Source organism: Labrus mixtus, chromosome 6, assembly GCF_963584025.1.
Source record: "Labrus mixtus chromosome 6, fLabMix1.1, whole genome shotgun sequence".
Taxonomy (NCBI): domain Eukaryota; kingdom Metazoa; phylum Chordata; class Actinopteri; order Labriformes; family Labridae; genus Labrus; species Labrus mixtus.
This window is the reverse complement of record NC_083617.1, coordinates 27,490,196-27,510,528: the sequence shown is the minus strand read 5'-3', so window position 1 is coordinate 27,510,528 and position 20,333 is coordinate 27,490,196. Positions and strand designations below refer to the sequence as shown.

General features: G+C 41.4%; 2 protein-coding genes across 9 annotated transcripts in view; one reads left to right on the top strand and one right to left on the bottom strand.

The window, feature by feature from the left end:
- Positions 1-13,861, top strand: part of b3gat2 (beta-1,3-glucuronyltransferase 2 (glucuronosyltransferase S)) — a 62,515-nt gene extending 48,654 nt beyond the window's left edge. The window contains exon 4 of the mRNA XM_061040777.1: positions 12,914-13,861. Within this exon, the coding sequence (XP_060896760.1) occupies positions 12,914-13,000 (87 nt within the window). The 3' untranslated portion in view covers positions 13,001-13,861. The remainder of the gene's footprint in view (positions 1-12,913) is intronic.
- Positions 13,862-15,160: 1,299 nt separating this feature from the next.
- Positions 15,161-20,333, bottom strand: part of LOC132975902 (stromal membrane-associated protein 1-like) — a 97,639-nt gene continuing 92,466 nt past the window's right edge. For all 8 annotated transcript variants that reach the window (XM_061040773.1, XM_061040768.1, XM_061040766.1 and 5 more), the window contains one exon: positions 15,161-19,607. In XM_061040773.1, the coding sequence (XP_060896756.1) occupies positions 19,461-19,607 (147 nt within the window). In that variant the 3' untranslated portion in view covers positions 15,161-19,460. The remainder of the gene's footprint in view (positions 19,608-20,333) is intronic.

Sequence of the window (20,333 nt, the reverse complement as noted above, 5' to 3'; positions counted from 1 at the left end):
TTTTATATATTCTTCAGCAAAGTCTTTACTCTAAATGTCTCTGGAGCTCAGGTTTCAAAAGGTCTACTCACTGTCTTACCAGCTCAATGGGCCTCGTCCACCGACTGCTCTTAGGAAGAAATGTCTTCTTAAGCATTTTTAAATAATATTATGACATTTTAAAAAAGTTTCTCATCTGGGATTTGTTCTTATTTTAAATGTCTAAACAAAATATAATGAATCGACCTGAGTGTTTGTTCTCCTCCTGCAGTATTACGCCAAATCCATTGAACAACTTTATTAATCCCTCAAAGTTCAGTTGGTTTGGATCAGCTTTTAGATACAGACATAAATTAAACACGTGCTGTTTTCATGCACTCCTGAATACTCCTGGAGAATTCCTGACCTGGCTGTTCACATATGCACCTCACAGCGAGAGATTCTTCCTGGGTGTGCTTGTTTTTTTTATCCTGATCATACCCTGCTGCCTTCATCGGCTCACTTTCTCACTTTCTGCAGAAAAACTTCTAGGGGGCGGGCAGGAGAAACTGTGGATTAAGTCCAAGTGAAATGTGGCTTTTTGTGTTTACACTTGCAACCATTCCTACAAACACCAGAAGTTTTGTGAAATTACAAAAGAACATCTTCAGAAAAAGATCATAATTCTGCCAAAGACTTTTTTTAGAAACTTTTTTTTACATCATCTGTATTACAAAACAGATGTTGGTGAATAAGTTCCTACATTGAAATAGTACAATCATGTTCCAAATGTTCATGTTGAATGAAGCGTAACTAATCCATGGTTTAACTGACACATGATAACTGATTTCTCTCTCTCTCTCTCTTTGATAATCAGCCATGGCCAGCAGCAGTGTTGGGACCCAGGCTCCTGATCCCACCAAGGAGGACTCCCTTTGATTTGATACAACTTCTGTTTTCATTCTTATTTATTCGGTGTGTTTTGCAATTCTATAGAAGAGTGTTTTTTTTACTAAAAGGTCGTACACAACAGACCATTGTTGGTGTTGTGTTTGTTTTATGTAAACTGGTGTCAATGAAGCTGAGAATTTGTAGGTGATAGCTACCCTCGTCACAGTCGCATTGTGAACTCAGACGGTTCTTAACCGTGGTGATGTGCACGTCCTGAGAAGATGCATCTGAACCTTTTGTCATTGTAAGTGGCGGACTTACTCCCTATCCAAACACTAGCATGTTGATTTCCATTTGACTGGAGGTGATTGACTGAGTCAGGTTTCTCCCACAAAGCCTTCTGCACAGAAAGCACTGTAGTTAGCTTTCCAATGTCATGTCATGTATGTGGCTGGACTTCCTCTGGTCAATACAATGCATGTTTACTGATTGAGGTATTGTTTCCCACAGGTTAATACAAATACAGTTTTTGTGAACTTACAATCTTTGAATCTATTTTTAGGCTTTAGAGAAATGTTACAAAGACACAGTTGAATGATGCACAATATTTGGCCACATAAAACACGTTAATAAGATTTTAAATGAGTCTTGTTCTAATCTGAAGTCGTCCACAGTTAACTGGTGTACTGTTAACGTCTTCTTGTTTGGTTTTATACTATTTTGTATAAAATAAATGCATGTGGATAATAAAAGCATTTCCAAAGGAGACTGTTTAAGCCTTGTTTGTTGATCTCATGTTTAGCACCCTGTGCACCGATGCTCTGCTTTTGCAACCTACTGACATGAAAGGCGATGATAAGTGGGTGATTGCTCGTCTCATTCAGATCATCATCTCTGATGGGTCGTGAATGAGCTGCTGATGAGGTCCTGAGCAGTTACATATGCATTGTTCTTTATTGTAATTTAACTGCCTATCTGAACACGATCTTGTTGATTTCCATTTGACTGGAGGTGATTTTAATGAGCGACTGAGTGAGTTAAGTGTCTCTAACAAATCCTCCTGCATGGATGTTAGCACAGAAACACGTGACACTACAGGAAACACAAAATCAAGTTGTAGAGTCTTGTTGAGTTGTAGAATCAAAGTTACAGTCTGTCATGTAAAACAGAATATATGGTCTGACCAGAATGAAAAAAGGCTTCAGTCTGTTAATGTGTCCCAGAGAACAAAATGGATAGCGTTGGAATCTTTACCTTTCCACATTTTTATTTTTAATAAACTTAAATTGAAGTAAATTTTATATTAGTCTGTAAATACACATGAATACTTCTGACCAATGTCTACAGACAGACAGATAGATACAATATATTAACTTTACTTGTGCGCTGCCTGTCAGCACCTGGGTCTGAATATGTTTGTTTGCACTTACTGATGTTGTTTCCTGCTTTCTGGATCCTTGCTTGTGTTATTCTTGTACCGTGTTGTACTCTCTGATGTTCTTCACTTTGGACAAAAGCGTCTGCTAAATGAAATGTCGAATAAATACACAGGTAATAAGCCCTAACAAATAGAAAGAAAGAAATATATATATATATCCACAAATGAAGCTTAATATTACTTATACAGGCTTACATAAAGTTCATCTAAATTAAAAAACTTAAACTGAAGTTTATAAAATGTATGGTCTATTAAATTGAAGTGTGTGCTGAGAGGCAGACGGGCAAATGTGCAAAACAGCGTTCACAGTTATAGAACTGTGAGCCTCAAAATGTCCTCCTTTGAACATCTCTTGTAGATTTCTCTACAATTGAAATCAGTGTCTTATATTTGCTCAAGAAATTTGCACTGAAAACAGATTTCATAACCTCCTGTACATTACAAGCCTCAGATGAAGCTTTTAAGCCATTCACTACATTTCTTACATTTGACTAAGTGACTTAACTGCCCACTCACTAAATCTGCTGTGTTTATATATTGAAGTTATAGTACATATGTATCAGTATAGAGGTCACCAATGAGCCTTTTCACAATGCAGAAAAAACACAGTAGTGCTTCACTCTTTATTCAAGATTCTTTTTTGTACAGTTGTTTTTGCAAGAACGCCCAACAGAGAGTCACAGTGATTAATATTAAACATGCTAAAGGTTATTGTTCTTCTATGTGACAGGCAGAACCAATGCTCAGGTTGTGTTTGTGGATAGAATCATGTTTTTTTACACCATATTTATCGTCTTTGTCACTGAAGCAGTAATTCAAGAGCAAACAATATAAAAAAGTCGGCAGTATCAAGAAAATTGAAAAGACAGTTTTAGTTTTGTATATTAATATACAGAGGACACCCCGACAAGCAGCGGCTTCATCAGGAATACACTAATGTGAAACTATTGTTTCACAGGACACGTGCAGGTCAAATCATTGCCCCCTCAGTCCCTGGTGGATTATGGGTAAATGTTTCCTGCAGGGAATAGGATAAAGACTCCCAGAGCTGCTGGATCATCATTCACAGCTGCTGCTGCCGCTGCTGACAGCTCTGTGTTGAAACTATCATCATCATTATCAGCCCCATTACACTAATGGAGGTATACCCTGCCACTGATATTAATACAGGCCATTAGCAGGCTGTGACATCATCAGTCAGCGCGCAGCGCCACGCAGACAAGGAGAAGGATTTCTGAGTAACACGAGCAGCTGGAGGTGACATCATCACTCATAAAGTCGCTGTTGTGTTAAGACTGTGACGAGACTCAGGCAGTTAAACCATTATACATTTACTCCTGCACAGTTATTTATGAAAGGCTTAAAGCAATGAGGCGACAGAGACACATGATGACATAGGAGTAAGGTAAAACATCTGGACAGGTAAAAGTAGGCACTGGTCTACCCTTTTGAGGAAAATTGTTTTTGGTGAATAATTGGGGCATAGTCCAAATCTTTAAAAGGAAAAAATATGGACTGAATTTTCTGAGGGCTTAAGTTTACTGTGAAGTTAAAGACAGCCTGTTTTGTGTCAGAAAAATGTAAAGTCAGTAGAAATGTTAGTTGCAGCTTGTTAACAAAACATTCAAACTGGGCCCCTCCCTCTGGGCTCATCGCCACCTGAAGCCCACTGCAGGGTTAGTGTGTAAGTTTACTCCTTGTATCTATACTGAGCTAAGCTACCTGAGAATATTACTTTTTGTAATGGAACAGCTGCTGTAGCATGCCAGCACCTGCCTGTTAGACATAAAGCAGGCCAACTCAGACTCAACTATGGGGCAGCTGTGGCATCAGTTAGTAGAGTTGGTGGTCTCTCAACCGGAAGGTTTGGGGTTCATTCCCCAGCTCATGTAGCCACATGTCCGATGCCGCCCTTGGGCAAGACACTTAACCCCAAATTGCTCCCACTGCTTCGTCGGCCTAGGAGGATTGGATTAGTTACCTCTGAAGGTCCTTTACTCAGCATCCTCTACCATCAGTGTGTGAATGTGTAGGTGTGACCTGCGGTGTAAAAGCACTTGTAGTCAGAAGACTAGAAAAGTATTATACAAGATCAAGTGCATTTATCAATTAACTTTGCTTCCAGGGGCTAAAGCCAATGGAAGGTTCACACTCGTTTGGGTACGAGATGTATCCGCTTGGCGTTTCGCCTTACTGTGGTTTTATTTGATCTTCTTTTCTGTGACATCCGCGTCCGCCATATTCGCCTGTCTGAATGGCGTCCAGTTGTCGAATTTTATCCACTCTCAAACTCACCTGAGGGCTGTCATTGGCTGGGGGAAACACACCAGCTCCCCACCCAGAAACATCAACCAAAACATCAAAATCCAGTCAGAGGACGGGCTCTCTGCAGACACAGTCACCACCACTCATGTATGGAGGCCCCGAAGTGATGATTGAGTGGCATGACTTTCTTCAGCACCTTGGCTTTGAAGTGTCTGATATGTAGCTTTGCACATGTCATGAATGTGTGTTGAACCAGATACAGATGTGTCTGTAAGAGATTTAAAGGATTTGAATTTGGAGGTGGGTCTGAAAAAGCCTGGGTACTGTGTCATGAATGGTTGACTCTTGGAGCGCACTAGGGTTGTGTGCATTGCATATTGGGATCTTTATTGTTGCAGAGATTTTAGTTTGCATATAGGGGGTTGGCATTACTTTTTTCATCTCCTAGAACAGCAAAGTGAAAGCGCCAACTACGCTCATATACCATCCACTTTTCACCCGCAACCAAAGATTGTCCAGACATGGTTTATGTGTTGTTTTATTACATCATCATAATATCTTAATTAATTATATTATACAGTCATTACATCATCGTCAGAGTGACATCATCTGCTCCTTATGTATCGATCAGCAGAGGCCTTTCCTTTTACTCTGTGCGCGTCTGAAAGATTGAACCATTGTTGAAGCCTGTGGTTGGTCTGAACATTTGAGATGATTTAGCATCGATTCCCTCCTGGCAGCAGTGAGTGACACACAAGTACTCCAGGCTCCCTCCACTTTGAGGAAGGTATCAGGATCAGATCACAGATCCTGAATCCGACCTTCACAATGGAGGGCAGAAGTGCTCATCTGATGGCCGGGTCAGTATCTTGCAGACGACTGACAGGATCTGTAATGTAGTTAGAGCGGGAGAGTAATGGCAACAGACAGCAGTGACAGGACCAGAGAGGAGGGGGAGGCAGGAACAGATGGAGACAGATGATAGCACAGGAGGAAGAGGAGATAGAGAGGAGAGGAGAAGCTGTGCAGAGAAAAGAGGGGCAGTTAGATTAATCGACTGAAGGCGGAGTTTGAAGAGAAGACAGAGTAAAGAAAAGGACACGGGGACGTCTGCTGCCATGGACCAAAAGACTTTACTGCTCTCTTATTTCATTTGCAATGACTCTCAGGTTTCAGCTTCACTTCTTTTTTATTATATTAATGTTTCTAAATGCATCTCTGCCACCACAAGATCTGGTTTGGGTGATCTGATCCTTAAAGCACGTTGAGTGCATTCAACCTACTCTGGTTGAATATAACGTTGTTCTTCTGTTGAAAGTATTTTCTTTTGATTTTCAACAAAGCAGTTGACAAAAAATAGTTCTTAAAATGTCCAGGAAACAGGAATTTAAAAATCTACAATAGTATGACAATGGGACAAAGTACTGCGCTAACAACAATGCTAGTTTAGGTTTTCATATTTTTATCTTTAAAGAGGTAACGTGCTTTAAAACATCTTTGAATCAAGCTTCTGAAAGGTTTGAGTTTGTCACTGTTAGGTGTTTTTCTCTGTTATAAAAGTTCAATGAGGAAATCGTGAAACAGACCGTGGATTATCTTAGAATTCATCCGGCCGCGGTCAGACAACATCACACAAACGGCTGACAAACTTTTCATGATAACAGTGTTGCTTATATTCTGTTAACAGATTCCTTTCTCTTTGGATACACTTGTCATGGGTTAGAAAGAAGACATTACCTTCAAATATAGCTCTGCTGCTATGATACAATTTACACATCTGTATTACAGCTACACACACCTAAAGAAGAATAACATTAAGATGGTAGACAGATTTAAATGATATATCCACAGCACTAACAGTCACTTTGGAGCACTGAGGCTCATAAGCTAACGCTAACAGCAGTGTAAACAGTAACCCGATAACCCCAATAGCACATGAAGGTTTTCGTTAAAATGTTGGTGAAATGTTGCTGTTTGGAAGATTTGGCATATCCAGGACATTATCAAAGCAACACAACAAATCAAACAAGCCCAGCACAAACATGAAATAAAGTCAAGTAGGGCTGGGAATCTTTGGGTGTCTGACATTTTGATTCTTGGGGTCATGGCTCGATTCAGAATCTGTTTTTGATTCGAAACGATTCTTCATGATTCAAAGTCTATTTTTGAATGAGTACATACTTCAGGATCTACTACAGTCATCTTGGAGACTGTCTGAATTTATTTCTGCTCCATTTGGAGTTAAAGAGCTAGCTTTAGCATTTAGCAGGGAGTGACTGATTAGCGAAAGAAAAAAATCGATTTTTGGAAGTTATGAATCTATTTAAAATCTCAGAAGATAAGAGTCTCGATTTTTACATTACAGGCTATCGGTTTCTTTCCCACCTCTAAAGTCAAGTATTGGACTACTTGCTCTGTTTAAATTTGTCCCCCGCTGTTAGTCTGATCACTGTCCACTAATATCTTTATTCTACTTTTGTCTTTGTCTTATTTGATTTTTTTTTTTTTGTCTACGCTCCATATTTTGTCTTCATGCTATGCTCCCTGTGCCTCTGAATTGCCCCCCGGGGACAAATAACTTCTTTTTTTTTTTATTGAATTGATAAATAGATGGTGGGTTGCACTTAATGTCATTATTATTGAGACAGTAGCTAAATGAAAGGCTGGCAATGAGGATGTGTGGCAATGCTCTCTGCTTGGGATTTTTCTCACACTGATTTTAAAACACCAAAGAAATCACAAATAATGCAAGCTTTCATTGAAAGGTCATAGGCTCAATCAATGATGGCTCTTTAACAAAGAAAATAAAGAAAAACAGATTTTCAGTGTAAGAGAGTTGTTATTCTTAAAAGAAGTGGATATTTCAATGCCCTATTATTTATTTAATTCATTCTGATTATAAAGTTATGAATGATCTACGTCATTAAATAACATTAGTTTTAGGTTTTCATAACGGATATGAATGACAAAGCTTCAAAAGTAAGACCTGGGGTGCACTGAACTTCAAGTGCATGTGTTTGAAGATGGATGTTATTTGGAAGGAAATTGTGGACTTTTGTAGCCGATCCCCCCCCCCTCCACATTTCCTCCTCTTGATGGAGAGAAAAAGGCCTGTCCTCTCTTTATGCTATTAAGGGAGAAAAGCTCTAACCTGGTAAAGCTTTTTGTCTCCACGTTGCCTCAGGGAGGAGCAGAAAGATGGGGCAGGAGAGAGGACTGAGAGGTTAAAAAAAAGAAAAAAGCAGGAGCAGAGCCACGAGAGAGAAAGTGGGCGTGATGAATGATGAAAATGGAGAGCGGGCGGGGAGAGAGAGAGAGAGGTGTGTGAGTCCAGGAGAGCACTCTGACTGTGTAATTGGTACACACACACACACACACACACAGGTGCACAGACTCACACACATTCAGCAATGATTTCCCCACAGCTCTGGGCTGATGCTTTGGCGGCGGCTACATTAGCCTCGTTAGATATGCAAAGTGGGCCAATTAGCAGCCCAGTGTGCTGAAAGTGACATGTTCCACCTGAAGAAGCCCAGAAACACCGGCAGTGTTCACGGGCAGACATAAATCATGCCTCTGTGAGCTTGTGTGTGTTGCTTTGGACACAGAAATGTCACACACACATGAATTATAAACTTGTTAGCTATTGACCAAGAAAATAAGAAATACACACGCTTAATCCAAGTCACCTGAACCTCCGGGGGATTAAAAGCATTGCTCTCTCCAGGAGAATATCAATCTTTGCACGGTGGCAGTGTTTTCTCACCGACATATTGCTGTGAAATTGGCTGCAAACACAGACACAAACAGCTGTAGTGAGGTGTGTTCTGCTGTTGATTTGATCCATTTCGAGAGGTGTCAGACTGCTTCCTGAGTGACGATCCCTCCTGGCTGACTGCTGAGCGTCAAATTCGACAGCAGGAGGAGACAATGCAATCTCTGTTTCTAAGAACACAGCAGTGTCTTTCTTTTGACGGATATTTCATCAGAACAACATCAAGGAAAGATTCTTTACCTCAAAGAGTCTTTTCAACAAGGGAAAAACAACTTCACAAGAGCTTCAGACAACAGATAACGTTTTTAAGGGTGTCAGGCTCTAAAACCAATATAAGATAGATAGATAGATAGATAATACTTTATTGTCAGACGTAGTCTGAAATTTGCCTTGCGTCACAGCGGCTCCGTTTGCGGCACAACAATTAAGACAGGAAACAAAGATACAAACATTTGAAACAACACTCAAACTCAACACAACACTCAAGATATAAACATTTGAAACAACACTCAAACACAACACAACACTCAAGATATAAACATTTGAAACAACACTCAAACACAACACAACACTCAAGATATAAACATTTGAAACACAGAGATAACAAAACAAAAGAAGAATCTGTCGAGTCGCCCCAAAAGATCTCAGACGGCGGAGGAAATAAATTCTTTGTTTTGTCTTTTTACAGATGTAATCGATGTGATCTTTCCAGGACAGCAGATGGTCGATCATTATACCCAGATATTTATAAGATGACACTTGCTTGATTTTTTCATCATGAATAAGAATAGGAGCTTTATGAGCATCAGACGGTGAACCAAATACAATTTCCTCTGTTTTCTTTGCATTGATCTCTAGAGCGTGTTTATCACTCCACATAACCATTTTGTTTACAGCATGTTGGTGCAGTCCAGGGTCGTCAGAGTTACTTAACAGAGAAATCAGAGCTGTATCGTCAGAGTACTTCAGAGTGTACTGATTTTGTGTGTCAGACCGACAGTCATCTGTATAAAAAGTGAAAAGCACAGCTGAGCTCACACAACCCTACAGCGCCAACATTAGTTGTGATAGCAGATGAAAGGGTGTTATTCACCTTCACAAACTGGACTCTGTTAGTGAGAAAAGAAGCATACCAAAGAGTCAAGTAGGGGTTAACTTTTTGTTGAATCATTTTTGATACTAAGATGTCTGCTTTTATTGTGTTAAATGCTGATGAAAAGTCTAGAAAGAGGGCTCTTGTAAATGTATTTGGCTTATCTAAATGTTTGGTGATGATAATGGACCAGAGTGGCAACAGCATCCTCTGTTCCACATCCTTGCTTATAAGCAAATTGGTATGGATCAAGTGTGTGATTTGTTTTGCTAACAAGATGTTTGAGCAGTATTCTTTCTAGAGATTTCATGATCACTGAGGTAAGAGCTATTGGTCTGAAGTCTTTATGATCCCTTGAACATGGAATCTTAAGTAAAGGTTTTATGTATGAAGTTTCCCATGACATAGGGACCTCGTGTGTGTCAACTGAAGACTGAAAAATTGGTTGCCATACTGGAGCCAACTCAGCTGCAAAGTTTTTTAGCAGAAAACCGCTACACTTATCAGGTCCGCTGCTTTCTTTGTATTTGTACCCTGAAATGTTTTCCTTACATCTTCAACAGTGATAATAATTCTGTCTGAAGCTGCAGGTATGATGGTTCTGAGTATTTCAGGGAATTTTGCAGGGTCGTCTTGTGATTCAAATCTAGTAAAAATTTAAGTTCATTGTCTGTCGCAATTGAGTTGATTGGAGTTGACATGCCCGTCATAGCTTTCATGGTGTCCCACACTCTTTTAGGGTTTTTAGCTTTAAAGGCTTGTTCAAGAAGCTGTCTGTGTGCCACTTTTGCTTCTCTCAGTCTGATTCTCAACTCTTTTTCTGTAAGTTTTAGTGCTCCAGGATTTGTATTTTGAAAAGCCACTTTTCTTGTATTTATGACTGCCTTTATGTCACTAGTGACATATGATTTATTATTAGGGTAAATTTCAATTTCCTTTGTTGGAACAACCAGCTCTACACAAAAATGTATATAATCATTTGTAGCATCAGTTATGTCATTTATGGAGCCCTCATGAAAGATTTCCCAATTCGCCCAGTCAAAACAGGCTTTCAGTTGTTCTTTACTCTCATTTGTCCATGTCCTAATCACTTTCTTTTCTGGTTTACTTCTCTTAAGTTTTGTCTTATACACTGGAATCATGTGCACAACATTATGGTCGGAATTTAATATAGGTGGCCGGCACTTGGACACATAAGCACCTTTAACATTTACAAAGCATTTGTCCAAAATATTGTCTTTCCTGGTCTGGTCCTTGACGTACTGCTCGAAACCAGGCAGCACAGTTTCCAGGTGACACTGATTCAAGTCTCCCAAAACTATAGCCGGTGCCTCAGGGAAGTTGAGTTGTAGCTCATGAACACAGTCAGCTATGGTCCGTGCAGCTTGTGACGCTTTCCCGTTTGGGGGTGCGTATACAACGAACAGCAAAATACACCCAAATTCTCTTGGCAAATAAAATGGTCTTAAAGTCATGCCGAGAATTTCTACATTGGGATCACAGATCGTAACTTTGACTGAGTGCATTCGGCACCATAGATCGTTTATATACACGCAGATGCCTCCTCCCCTTGTTTTTTCCCGAGTCAGTGTCTCTGTCTGCTCGCAACAAAGTAAATCCGGGGACACGAAAGAGGGAGTCATGCATCGTAGCTTGTAACCAGCTTTCTGTAAAGCATAACAGAGATCCTCTCGGAATTCATTACAGTACCTTGCGTATGTTCGTATAGCATCCACTTTGTTGCTCAAAGAGCGCAGGTTTGTGAAGACAATAGATGGGAGTGGTGGCCGATTTGATCTCTTTCGTAGCCGGTTTCGAATTCCTCCTCTCTTTCCACGTTTCCTTTTTTTGGTCCTGATAAGCTCCTGGGGGATCTTTTCCTAGAAAAGAAGTGGCTTGATACAACTGCTTGGGTCGGGTCTGGTTGTAGCTCCAGCAGAGCCTCTCGGCTGTACGAGCGTGCAAGCCGTGACGCCTCACTCAGGTGTGCTTTCGGACATTGCATGGAAAGGCATTGTCCAAGTAGACTGATTAGCCACAGAAACACAAGCACAGTTCGAGGGACACTCATCTTACACTTTAGACGAACATATTCCACAGACAGGCCGGATAAGACGACGTTTTAACAACATTAAACATGAGAACAAACAAACAAACAGAGAGCTGGGATGCTGTAATAATGAATAACAGTGATGAACAACTGCAGGTAAAGCTGATCTCTACTGAATTAACCTTACTATATGATCAGACATTAAGGAAACATGCTATGTTGAAGTGCTGGCTTCTCTGACAACAATGCAGCAGACTGTAGTCTGGATTTGTTTGGACCAGAGAAGATAGGCCTCTTAAGGCACCCCCACACGGCCGTTTTAGACGCCCCTGGGTTTGCCAGGAAGTTGGCAATCCAATAGGTGTTACAGCGATGGAAGCGAACTGGTTCAGATATAACTGATTGTACCCGACCTAAAAAATAAACTCCATGAGCAGAAACTTGGTCACACTAGGATCAATATTGGAGATGCTTTTGAAAAATGGAGAGAGGTTAGAACGCAGAAAGGTTTACAGGACCAGTTTTAAAAGCAATGTATCAGTTACATACTGCACCTTTTAATTAAATAATGAATGAGGAAAATAATCATTAGATTATTGCAGGCTTGTATGACTTTATTAGAGAGGACAGTTGATAGAGTGGGGAGTCAGGAGAGAGAGAGAGAGAGAGAGAGAGAGAAAGAAAGGCGGAAAGAAGCCACAGAAGGGACTTGACCCCGGGCCGCCAGCTTGAAGGACTATCCTCTGTACATGCGGTGCAACCTATCCCGCTAGGCCATCAGTGCCCCAGTTTACAATGTCTATGCCCCCCACTGTTTACAACTTGTAGAAATTAGGAAATATTTTGTATTGGTTGCCTTTGTTTTCTTCTCCAGATATGTGTGGCTAACTCTTAGCTTCATTTAAAATGTCTAATAACATCGTTGCTTGTATCAATCTTTATTTGTATAGTGCCAATTCATCACAAAATGTTAATCCTGAAGCTGAGGAAGTTATTGTCTCTTGTTCACTCAGTTTGTGATGTGAATTATCAAGGTCCAGCATATGATATGCTAAACAGAACTATCACTTTTTGCCTTTTAAAGCACATTGAAATTTGACTTGACAGCAGCTGTTGAGGTATCTATCTGACAGAGTGTCATGTTCTTACAATGAGGAAAAAACATTATTAACCATAAGATTTTAAAACACTTTTCATTGTTTTCTAAAAAGAAATTCAGTAGAGAGTCAGATAAAATCAGCATATCAGGTCTCAGCTGATGTACTCTATAAAATATCAGTTTCAGTCTTTTTGGTGTTGCACAGTATCAGTGAAGTGGAGCCATCCACCTGCGTCTGTGCTGTATTTATCCAAGCATACAGCCTGTTCATTCTTTATTTAGAGGCCAGTGTTTCCACCGTCAGCACATTTTCTCATCCCTCTTCTCCCTCTCCTCTTTTTCAGGTGCTGGTTTGGCACACTCGCACAGAGAAGCCGCACCTCGCAAATGAGCCCAAACATCGGAAAGACACCGTGGTCATCGAGGTGTGAGAGCCTGAAGTGCCGGGCAGAGGATCCAAAACCAGACGCTGATTGTTGCGAGCCATCATCTCTTGGCTGAGACTGACGACAGCCCCTGCTGTCTCCCCTTATTGGGGTTATACAATCTGTTCACGATGGACACAGACTCTGAGGAGCTGCATGATTCAAGACTTCTGGCAGCCTGTCAGAACCTGCTCTATGAGAACTGGACTAGCATGAATACGATGCTTTTACAAACTGGGACAACTGGGACGGCTCATTTCCTCCCTCAACAGCCTGCTGATGTAAAAAAGAAAAAGAAAAAACAGAAGCATACATGTATGAAACATCATGTTGCTGGATTGAAAAGTTGCCATGTGAATCATTAACTTCATCTTGAATCTAATTAAATGTGAAACAGGAATAATCGTCGTAAGAAGTCTCATGGATCAGATATCTGAGAGTGTTGTAATGTTTTCACATCCTTTCATTTCAAAGTATTTCCTCTACTCTTCTGGGCCCTGTTTATCACACACCTTTTGTTCTAATGGACTGATTGATACAAGTCTTGGAGTTGCTCCAGTAGATCGCTTCAGCCAGCCGCTGCAAAAAAACAGCTGTAGTGGCTGCAACATCCTTTGCAGCAAATTAACCCGATCAAAGTTTTTGCTTTTGCCGTTAAAAGGCTCAGATTGAAGTGTGTGAAAACCTTTAACCTCCCTCGAGAGAAAGACCTTTGTACTAAAATAGTATAATCAAACAAAAAAATGCCTTTATATCACTCTGTGAAAGACGGCAAACTCCAGGGACAAACAGTCATTTACATTTGCCTTCCACTGTCAGTGTGTTTTTTTATTCTGTTATTATGGGAACATACATTCAAACCAAGCCGATGCGGAAGTGCAATATCCTGCAGTTCCTCCAGTGTCCACTTGAGGCTGGCTGCAGAGGCATCGTAAATCAAATACACACCCATTCAAAAAGAATCTGTTTTTACAGCAGAGATGAACATGTTTACATGAGTTTTTGATGACTCATCAGTTTTGATTTGATGAAGGATAACAGTTATTCACAATAAGTTGTAGCTGACCTGATTGACAGGTGGGCGCGGTGTAACGGTTTGTCAAGAGGCTTTAAACCCACCTCAGCTCCAGCTCTCAGTCACTCGTTTGGTTGACTGAAAGTTAGGGTGAGACAGCATTTCCAGCATGGCGACCGACCGCCATCGATGGGACTCCGTAGCCCCCTGCACTAACAGATGAGTGAGGTCACTCAGGCTTCAACCATTAATACCGACAGTCTATGATTCAAACAAACCATTTTTAACATCCAAAACACAAAAATATGATAAATGGTAAATGTACTTGGTCTCGTTTGGTCTTCTGGCTACTCAAAGAACTGTTTTGACTACATACAACATTCACACACTGATGATAGAGGCTGTGTCAAACTGTCCAACAGTACTGTTCACATAGCAGCTGGAGGGATTCAGGGGTCAGTGTTTTGCACACGGACACTTTGACATGTGACTGCAGGAGTTTTGTGCAAGTGTTCCAAAATCTTTGGTTTCGAACTATACCCTACAAATACCCTCTCTCTCTCTCTCTCTCTCTCTCTATAAATTGAAATTAGCTAATTGAATTGTAAGATATCTGCTGTTTGCTGCCTGTCAACCAGGTCTGTTTGTCCTGGAGGATTTGCACCCTCTTCACCCTGTCTTCACTTTGGATCAGACCTGCAACAAGCCAACAAGAGATCTGCTCTTCTCTGTTCAGATTAATCACTTCAGTGTCTGGGAGTTAATGTGGTAATGATTTATTGATGCATCCATTACGTCACCGCGTACTGATCGTATGTAATGAACTGGAACTACCTTTGTCGTCCTCTCATTCCGCCTGTATGTGACCAGGTTTTGCAAGTGGTCTGCAAAGGATGTGAAATAACAATGCTGACAAGCTGCCATCAATAATGTAGAGTCTGTGGGCGGACAACAAAGACCACACAAGCAAACACACCTGCCAGCGAAGGAATAAAAAGGAATGAACTGAGCAGACGGGATGTAAACTGCACAACAGGACAGGACGCTCAGCTGTTTTCTTCTTCTTCTTCTGTCCTGAACTTCACAGGGGACTGTGTGGTGTGTGTGATGTAAACAAAGAGAAATAAAAAAAACAAAAACAGAATGAAATCCAGGATTCAACAACCTTTATTTCTAATGACCCTCTTGTAAAACTTGGAACAGAAAAACAGGAGCAAACTAATCAAAGTTCAAACAGCACTTTTACAGTTAAAGAGTCATTAGACAAACATGAACACAGACCTGGATATTTATTTTAATGCACGGAAACCAATTTTTTTCCCTTGTACTAGGCACCAGAAAATGTAAACACATCGGAAATAAACCTGGAGGACTTCAGAGTTATTGAATGTGATTTTGTGTCGCTACACTAACTGTGTGTGTGTGTGTGAGAGAGAGAGAGAGTGCTTCAGTTATTGCATGGCAGAGGGACCCTGTGTACATGGACATGAATCTCTGCTCCAGCACTCGGCAGTGTGATCCTAACTCTGTGTGTGTTCGTTCCCACTTCAAAACTTATCAAACTCAGCAGCTCGGTCAGTGGCCAAATCATTCTAAATAAGACGCTGTAGCTTTCCGTCAAGCGTCATGTCTGAAGCCTGTCCTCTTATTGTTAGGATGTGCTGTGAAGGTTTCCATCAGAGTATCAAGATGGTATTTCAAAATCTGAATTGATTCTAAAGAACACTACAATTTGAAATGATTGGCTTACATGACAGTGTGTTTTTATCTGAGTTCAGCTGTTTGACTCATCCTATCCAACATTCAACATGTGTCCCAAATCAAGGGATGCCATTTTCAAAGGGCGCATTTGTGGACGCATTACATCACAGCTAGGTGTCGAACGTTGTCTCATTTCGATGGCTTCTCAAAAAACGGCCGACAATTGTGTTCTCCTTTTGTCGGCCAACGAAGAATCAATATGATGCATCCTTCTGGGCACAACATATCATACGGGACTTCCAATGAGCTGGCGGACTCTGGAGTGCCCGAGTAATAAACTTTTAAATGTAAGTAACTGGTTTCAACTGTGTCAAACAGCCAATACAAATATTTAAAAAAACAACAGTTAAATTCTCTTTAAAGTCATAGGTTTTGTTACATCATGTTGTTCTGGTACAGCTGTTTACGTTGCCTTGACAACATTGACAATGCAAAGAAACAAAAGGGTAAGGGCGGGGGGGGGGGAGCCTCCGTAAACCAGACAGCGTTATTTAAAAAAAGAAAAAAGTGTAATTACTTGTATTGTATTACTTTGAAAGCTTTACTGTCCAACCTGGTTCCTTGTAAACGTCTAACTAGATGCTGTTTATTGAATATTGCTAACTTCCAAACTGACACTAGAGTGGTACCTACGGTCGACATTTTCTGAAGCTGAGGGCCACTGAAGAAGCTGCTGTTTATGATGAGAGCATGTGAAGGTATGTTCAGTATGTTTGTTCATTACATTCTCCTGCTCCTCTGTTCAGACTCCACATACATAAACGAGGAGTGGACCCATCCACAATTTTCATACAGGTCCCGCTCAGCCCGCTCAGCTCTCTGATTGGTCATCCAGGTTTATTTGCTTCAGACTAACTGTGCTTCTCTTGTACTGCACACAACAAAACAGCACAATAAACATGGTGGATGGCAGAACACACGGCGTCAGGGTCATACATGAAGGGAGCAACATCGTGGGTGTCACATTGGTCCAGTATTTAAAAATAAATAAATAAAAAGATTGTAGATTTTTCTGCCCTGCAGCGGGAAGGAACAGTTTGCATATTTCTGCTGTTCTTCTTCAACCACCACAACCGCGCCAGAGATACACAACCTGCTCTGCTATTTAAAGTGCAGAAAAGACAAACCGCTGTGATTCCAGTCGAGCTTTAATTTGCCTTGGGGAGCGCTGGAGAAATGGATCATTTGAAAAACAGGTAACATCTTAACTGGGTCGGAGCACAGTTTCCAGTGAAGACAGCTCGTTTGGTTTTAAAAGACATCAAAACAGCACAGCACGGCTCCCAAAGACACCCAGGGGAACCCGGGGCCGCCCAGCAAATTACTGAGACTTAAAGGGAATTCTTGACATTTGAGTTTAGGGATGTTTATAAGCAGCAGCCGGCAGGATTAGAAACAGGGCTGGACCCATATATTCAAAGAACTGATACTGAACTACTAAAGTGACATTAAAGTCACAGCAAGTGTTACTGCATATACTTCAGTGGTTCAGTTGTTTATTGGAATTTTACCCAAGTATGAGCAAAGTAATGTCTACCTGCAGGGAATAAATCCAGGGAATTCTTGTTTTCAAAGTGGTTTTCATTTGTCTTTGAAGTGACTGCTTTCCATCTGTTTTCACAGATTAGAAAAGTAACTTCATAGAAGTTTATGGAAAAGATCCAGAAAAACCTTCTTTTTGTTTCTCCAGTCTTTTACAGAGGAGATAAAACTAATTCCTTGACAAAAGAGAAACCAGATATTTTGTCCTTGATTTCTTCTAAAGACTTCATATTTGTCACAGTTTGTGTCCGGGAGTCTCTTCAAGCAGATGTTTTAGTGGAGCAGATGTTCTGGGAGGTAAGATGATCAGGTACTGTACAAAACAAAATGCAAATATTTAGAATAAAAAAAATGTAAATCAAGAACTGTTCCATTATATTCTTATATCCTGTTTTTATCCACTGGTGTGTGTGTGAGTGTATTTAACGAGACACCCGTCGACCTAATGATCGAAACGCATTTAAATCATTTTAGTGAAATGGTTGAATTATGTAACTCAGTGAATCAGGGTATACGTTAACATCAACTACATAAGGCCGGGCTCAGTCTACAGGAGGGCACCAATGTTTGGCCCAGATAATCTGAGGGATTTATCTTTCAAACTAAGAAAGGCCATCCTGGTCATTTCACACAGGCTCGATATGCACAATGTAACATCTGGATAATAATGGCAGTACAGTTAAAAAAATAAATAAAAATAACGATAGAAGAGGAGGAGGAGATGAAACAGTGTCACAAAACAAGTTTCTCAATTTGGAGCCCCTTTCTTAGAGAAACATCTTTATTTATCTAATTTTATATTCATTATTCACTTTTTACATCTCCCCTTATTTTTCCCCTCAAGTGACTAGTCACACTTCATGTCCTCCCACAAATACTTTCTTTCTAAATAGAATGCATCATCGTGTCCACTATGTTAGGATAATGGACACTGATACATTTCTCCACATGAGACATTGTAAGGATGTCCTGATAGCCGTGTGCTTGTGAGGTGTTACTGAAAACTTAACGGTACTATAAAACCAAATTTGTGAAACAGAAATTTGAAAAAATCTGGTCTCCGATGGTAACGCCGTCTCTGGTACAACTGGTGACAGAAAATGAACAGGTGTTATCTCTACTCCAGCTCCTGCTTGAGGATAGACAACACCTGTTTACCTCGTCTCCGCAATTTTCCAATCCAGGACTACTGAGCTCTCTGCTTTAGTTTTTCTCTCACTGCAGCCAGTCTGCTCTCTTGTGAGATAACATGATCATGTACAATCACGCCAGTTGGTAACCCTGCTTCCTTTTGCACACATCTTATTGTCCTCTAGCGTAAATGCATGCTTGAGATGGTCTGAGCAGTTTCTCTTTATATGCATTATGCAGCACTCGTTTTAGGTCTTTTTGTAGTCTGAGCCCGGCCTTAGCAGCTCTGAGTCAATGTCAGCTTTAAAGTAAACAGGAGAACCCTGACTCCACTGTGTCACATGATGAAGAGAACACAAACAAAGTCAGCGAGAGTTGAAGCAGCCTCACTGTTCTATGGCTCTGAAAAGGTTCACATCTTATTCACATAAATACAGTACTGCTCGGACGACTATCTGCTATGAGGCTCTGCTCGTCCTGCAGAGAGGGGGGGAGGAGGGGAGAGGGAGGAGAGGGGGGGTTACACTATACACAGCAGAGAGATGGGGGTGAGAAGAGGGTAGCATAGACCAATCACAAGATAGCCATATCTACTGTAGGTATTGCAAGACTATTCACTAACTATCCATTTTGGTAATGATATAATATAACTAGAGCAGACACTTGGAGCTATCACTCCCACTGCGTTCTTTTCTGTCGATCTGCTGATTTTGTCTCTTTCTTCAGACAACAACACTAAAAGGAAATCAAGAAGGAATAAAGACAAGAAACAACAGCTGCCAGTCTGTCTTTTTTTCTCCACTCTATCCAGTGTGATGTCATCTTTTAAAGGAACCACGGTGAAGGTGTGTCGCGATTGTGGAGGGGGCTTAAAGGGCAGTTGAACTACCCCAGCTTGTGCGTTTTTTTATTATTATTCTGAGCTATGAGGAGATGGAGGAGAACATTTCAGTCATTTTGGTTTTTTCTTCATATGACCGTGTTCTGCCCCTACTCATCCTCTGGACGCCCCGCCCGTTACTTCCACAGCTGAGTGCTGAGGGTCTGGCCGGACGCCGCCGGTGCAGCTGCGGGCCAACCCGCCGCGGGGGCCCCTGACTGGCTGAAAGTGGGCGGCGCAGGAACTCCACCGCTCACGGCCATGCCTGACATCTGCTGGGTCATCTGAGGGGGAGAAGAAGGAGGAGAGACGGGGGGTCAGTCAGAGCAAAAATAGACATCCCAGAAGAGGAGGGCAGGTGCTCTCCAACCTTTAGTCAGACTCCCCCACCTCTGCTCTAAAAAGGCTTCTGGTGCTTCCCCTGTGTACCTCCAAACTCTTCACCTCCCTTATCCACCTGCTCTGCCCCCCCCCTTCTCTTCCATCCGTCTTATCTATTATGAATGTGCTTTGGTGCAGTGCTACTCACTTATCTGGTCATCTGAGAGCTGGGGCTGAGTGTGTGTGTGTGTGTGTGTGTGTGTGTGTGTTGGCCAAGCCTTGACATGCATGCAATCATGCACTCATTCTTCAACTCATCAATCCCACACAAACACACACACACACACAAACACACACACCTCCCACTTTAAATGTTTAAATGGCAGCAATGTGTGTGTGTGTGTGTGTGTGTGTGTGTGTGTGTGTGTGTGTGTGTGTGTGTGTGTGTGTGTGTGTGTGTCAGTGCTGATTTATGATCTCTCATTAACCTCCCCAGTCTTCAAGATGCTGACGACAGTTTTGAGTGCGACCGCACGCACGCACGCACGCACGCACGCACGCACGCACGCACGCACGCACGCACGCACGCACGCACGCACGCACGCACGCACGCACGCACGCACGCACGCACGCACGCACGCACGCACGCACGCACGCACACACACACACACACACACACACACACACAC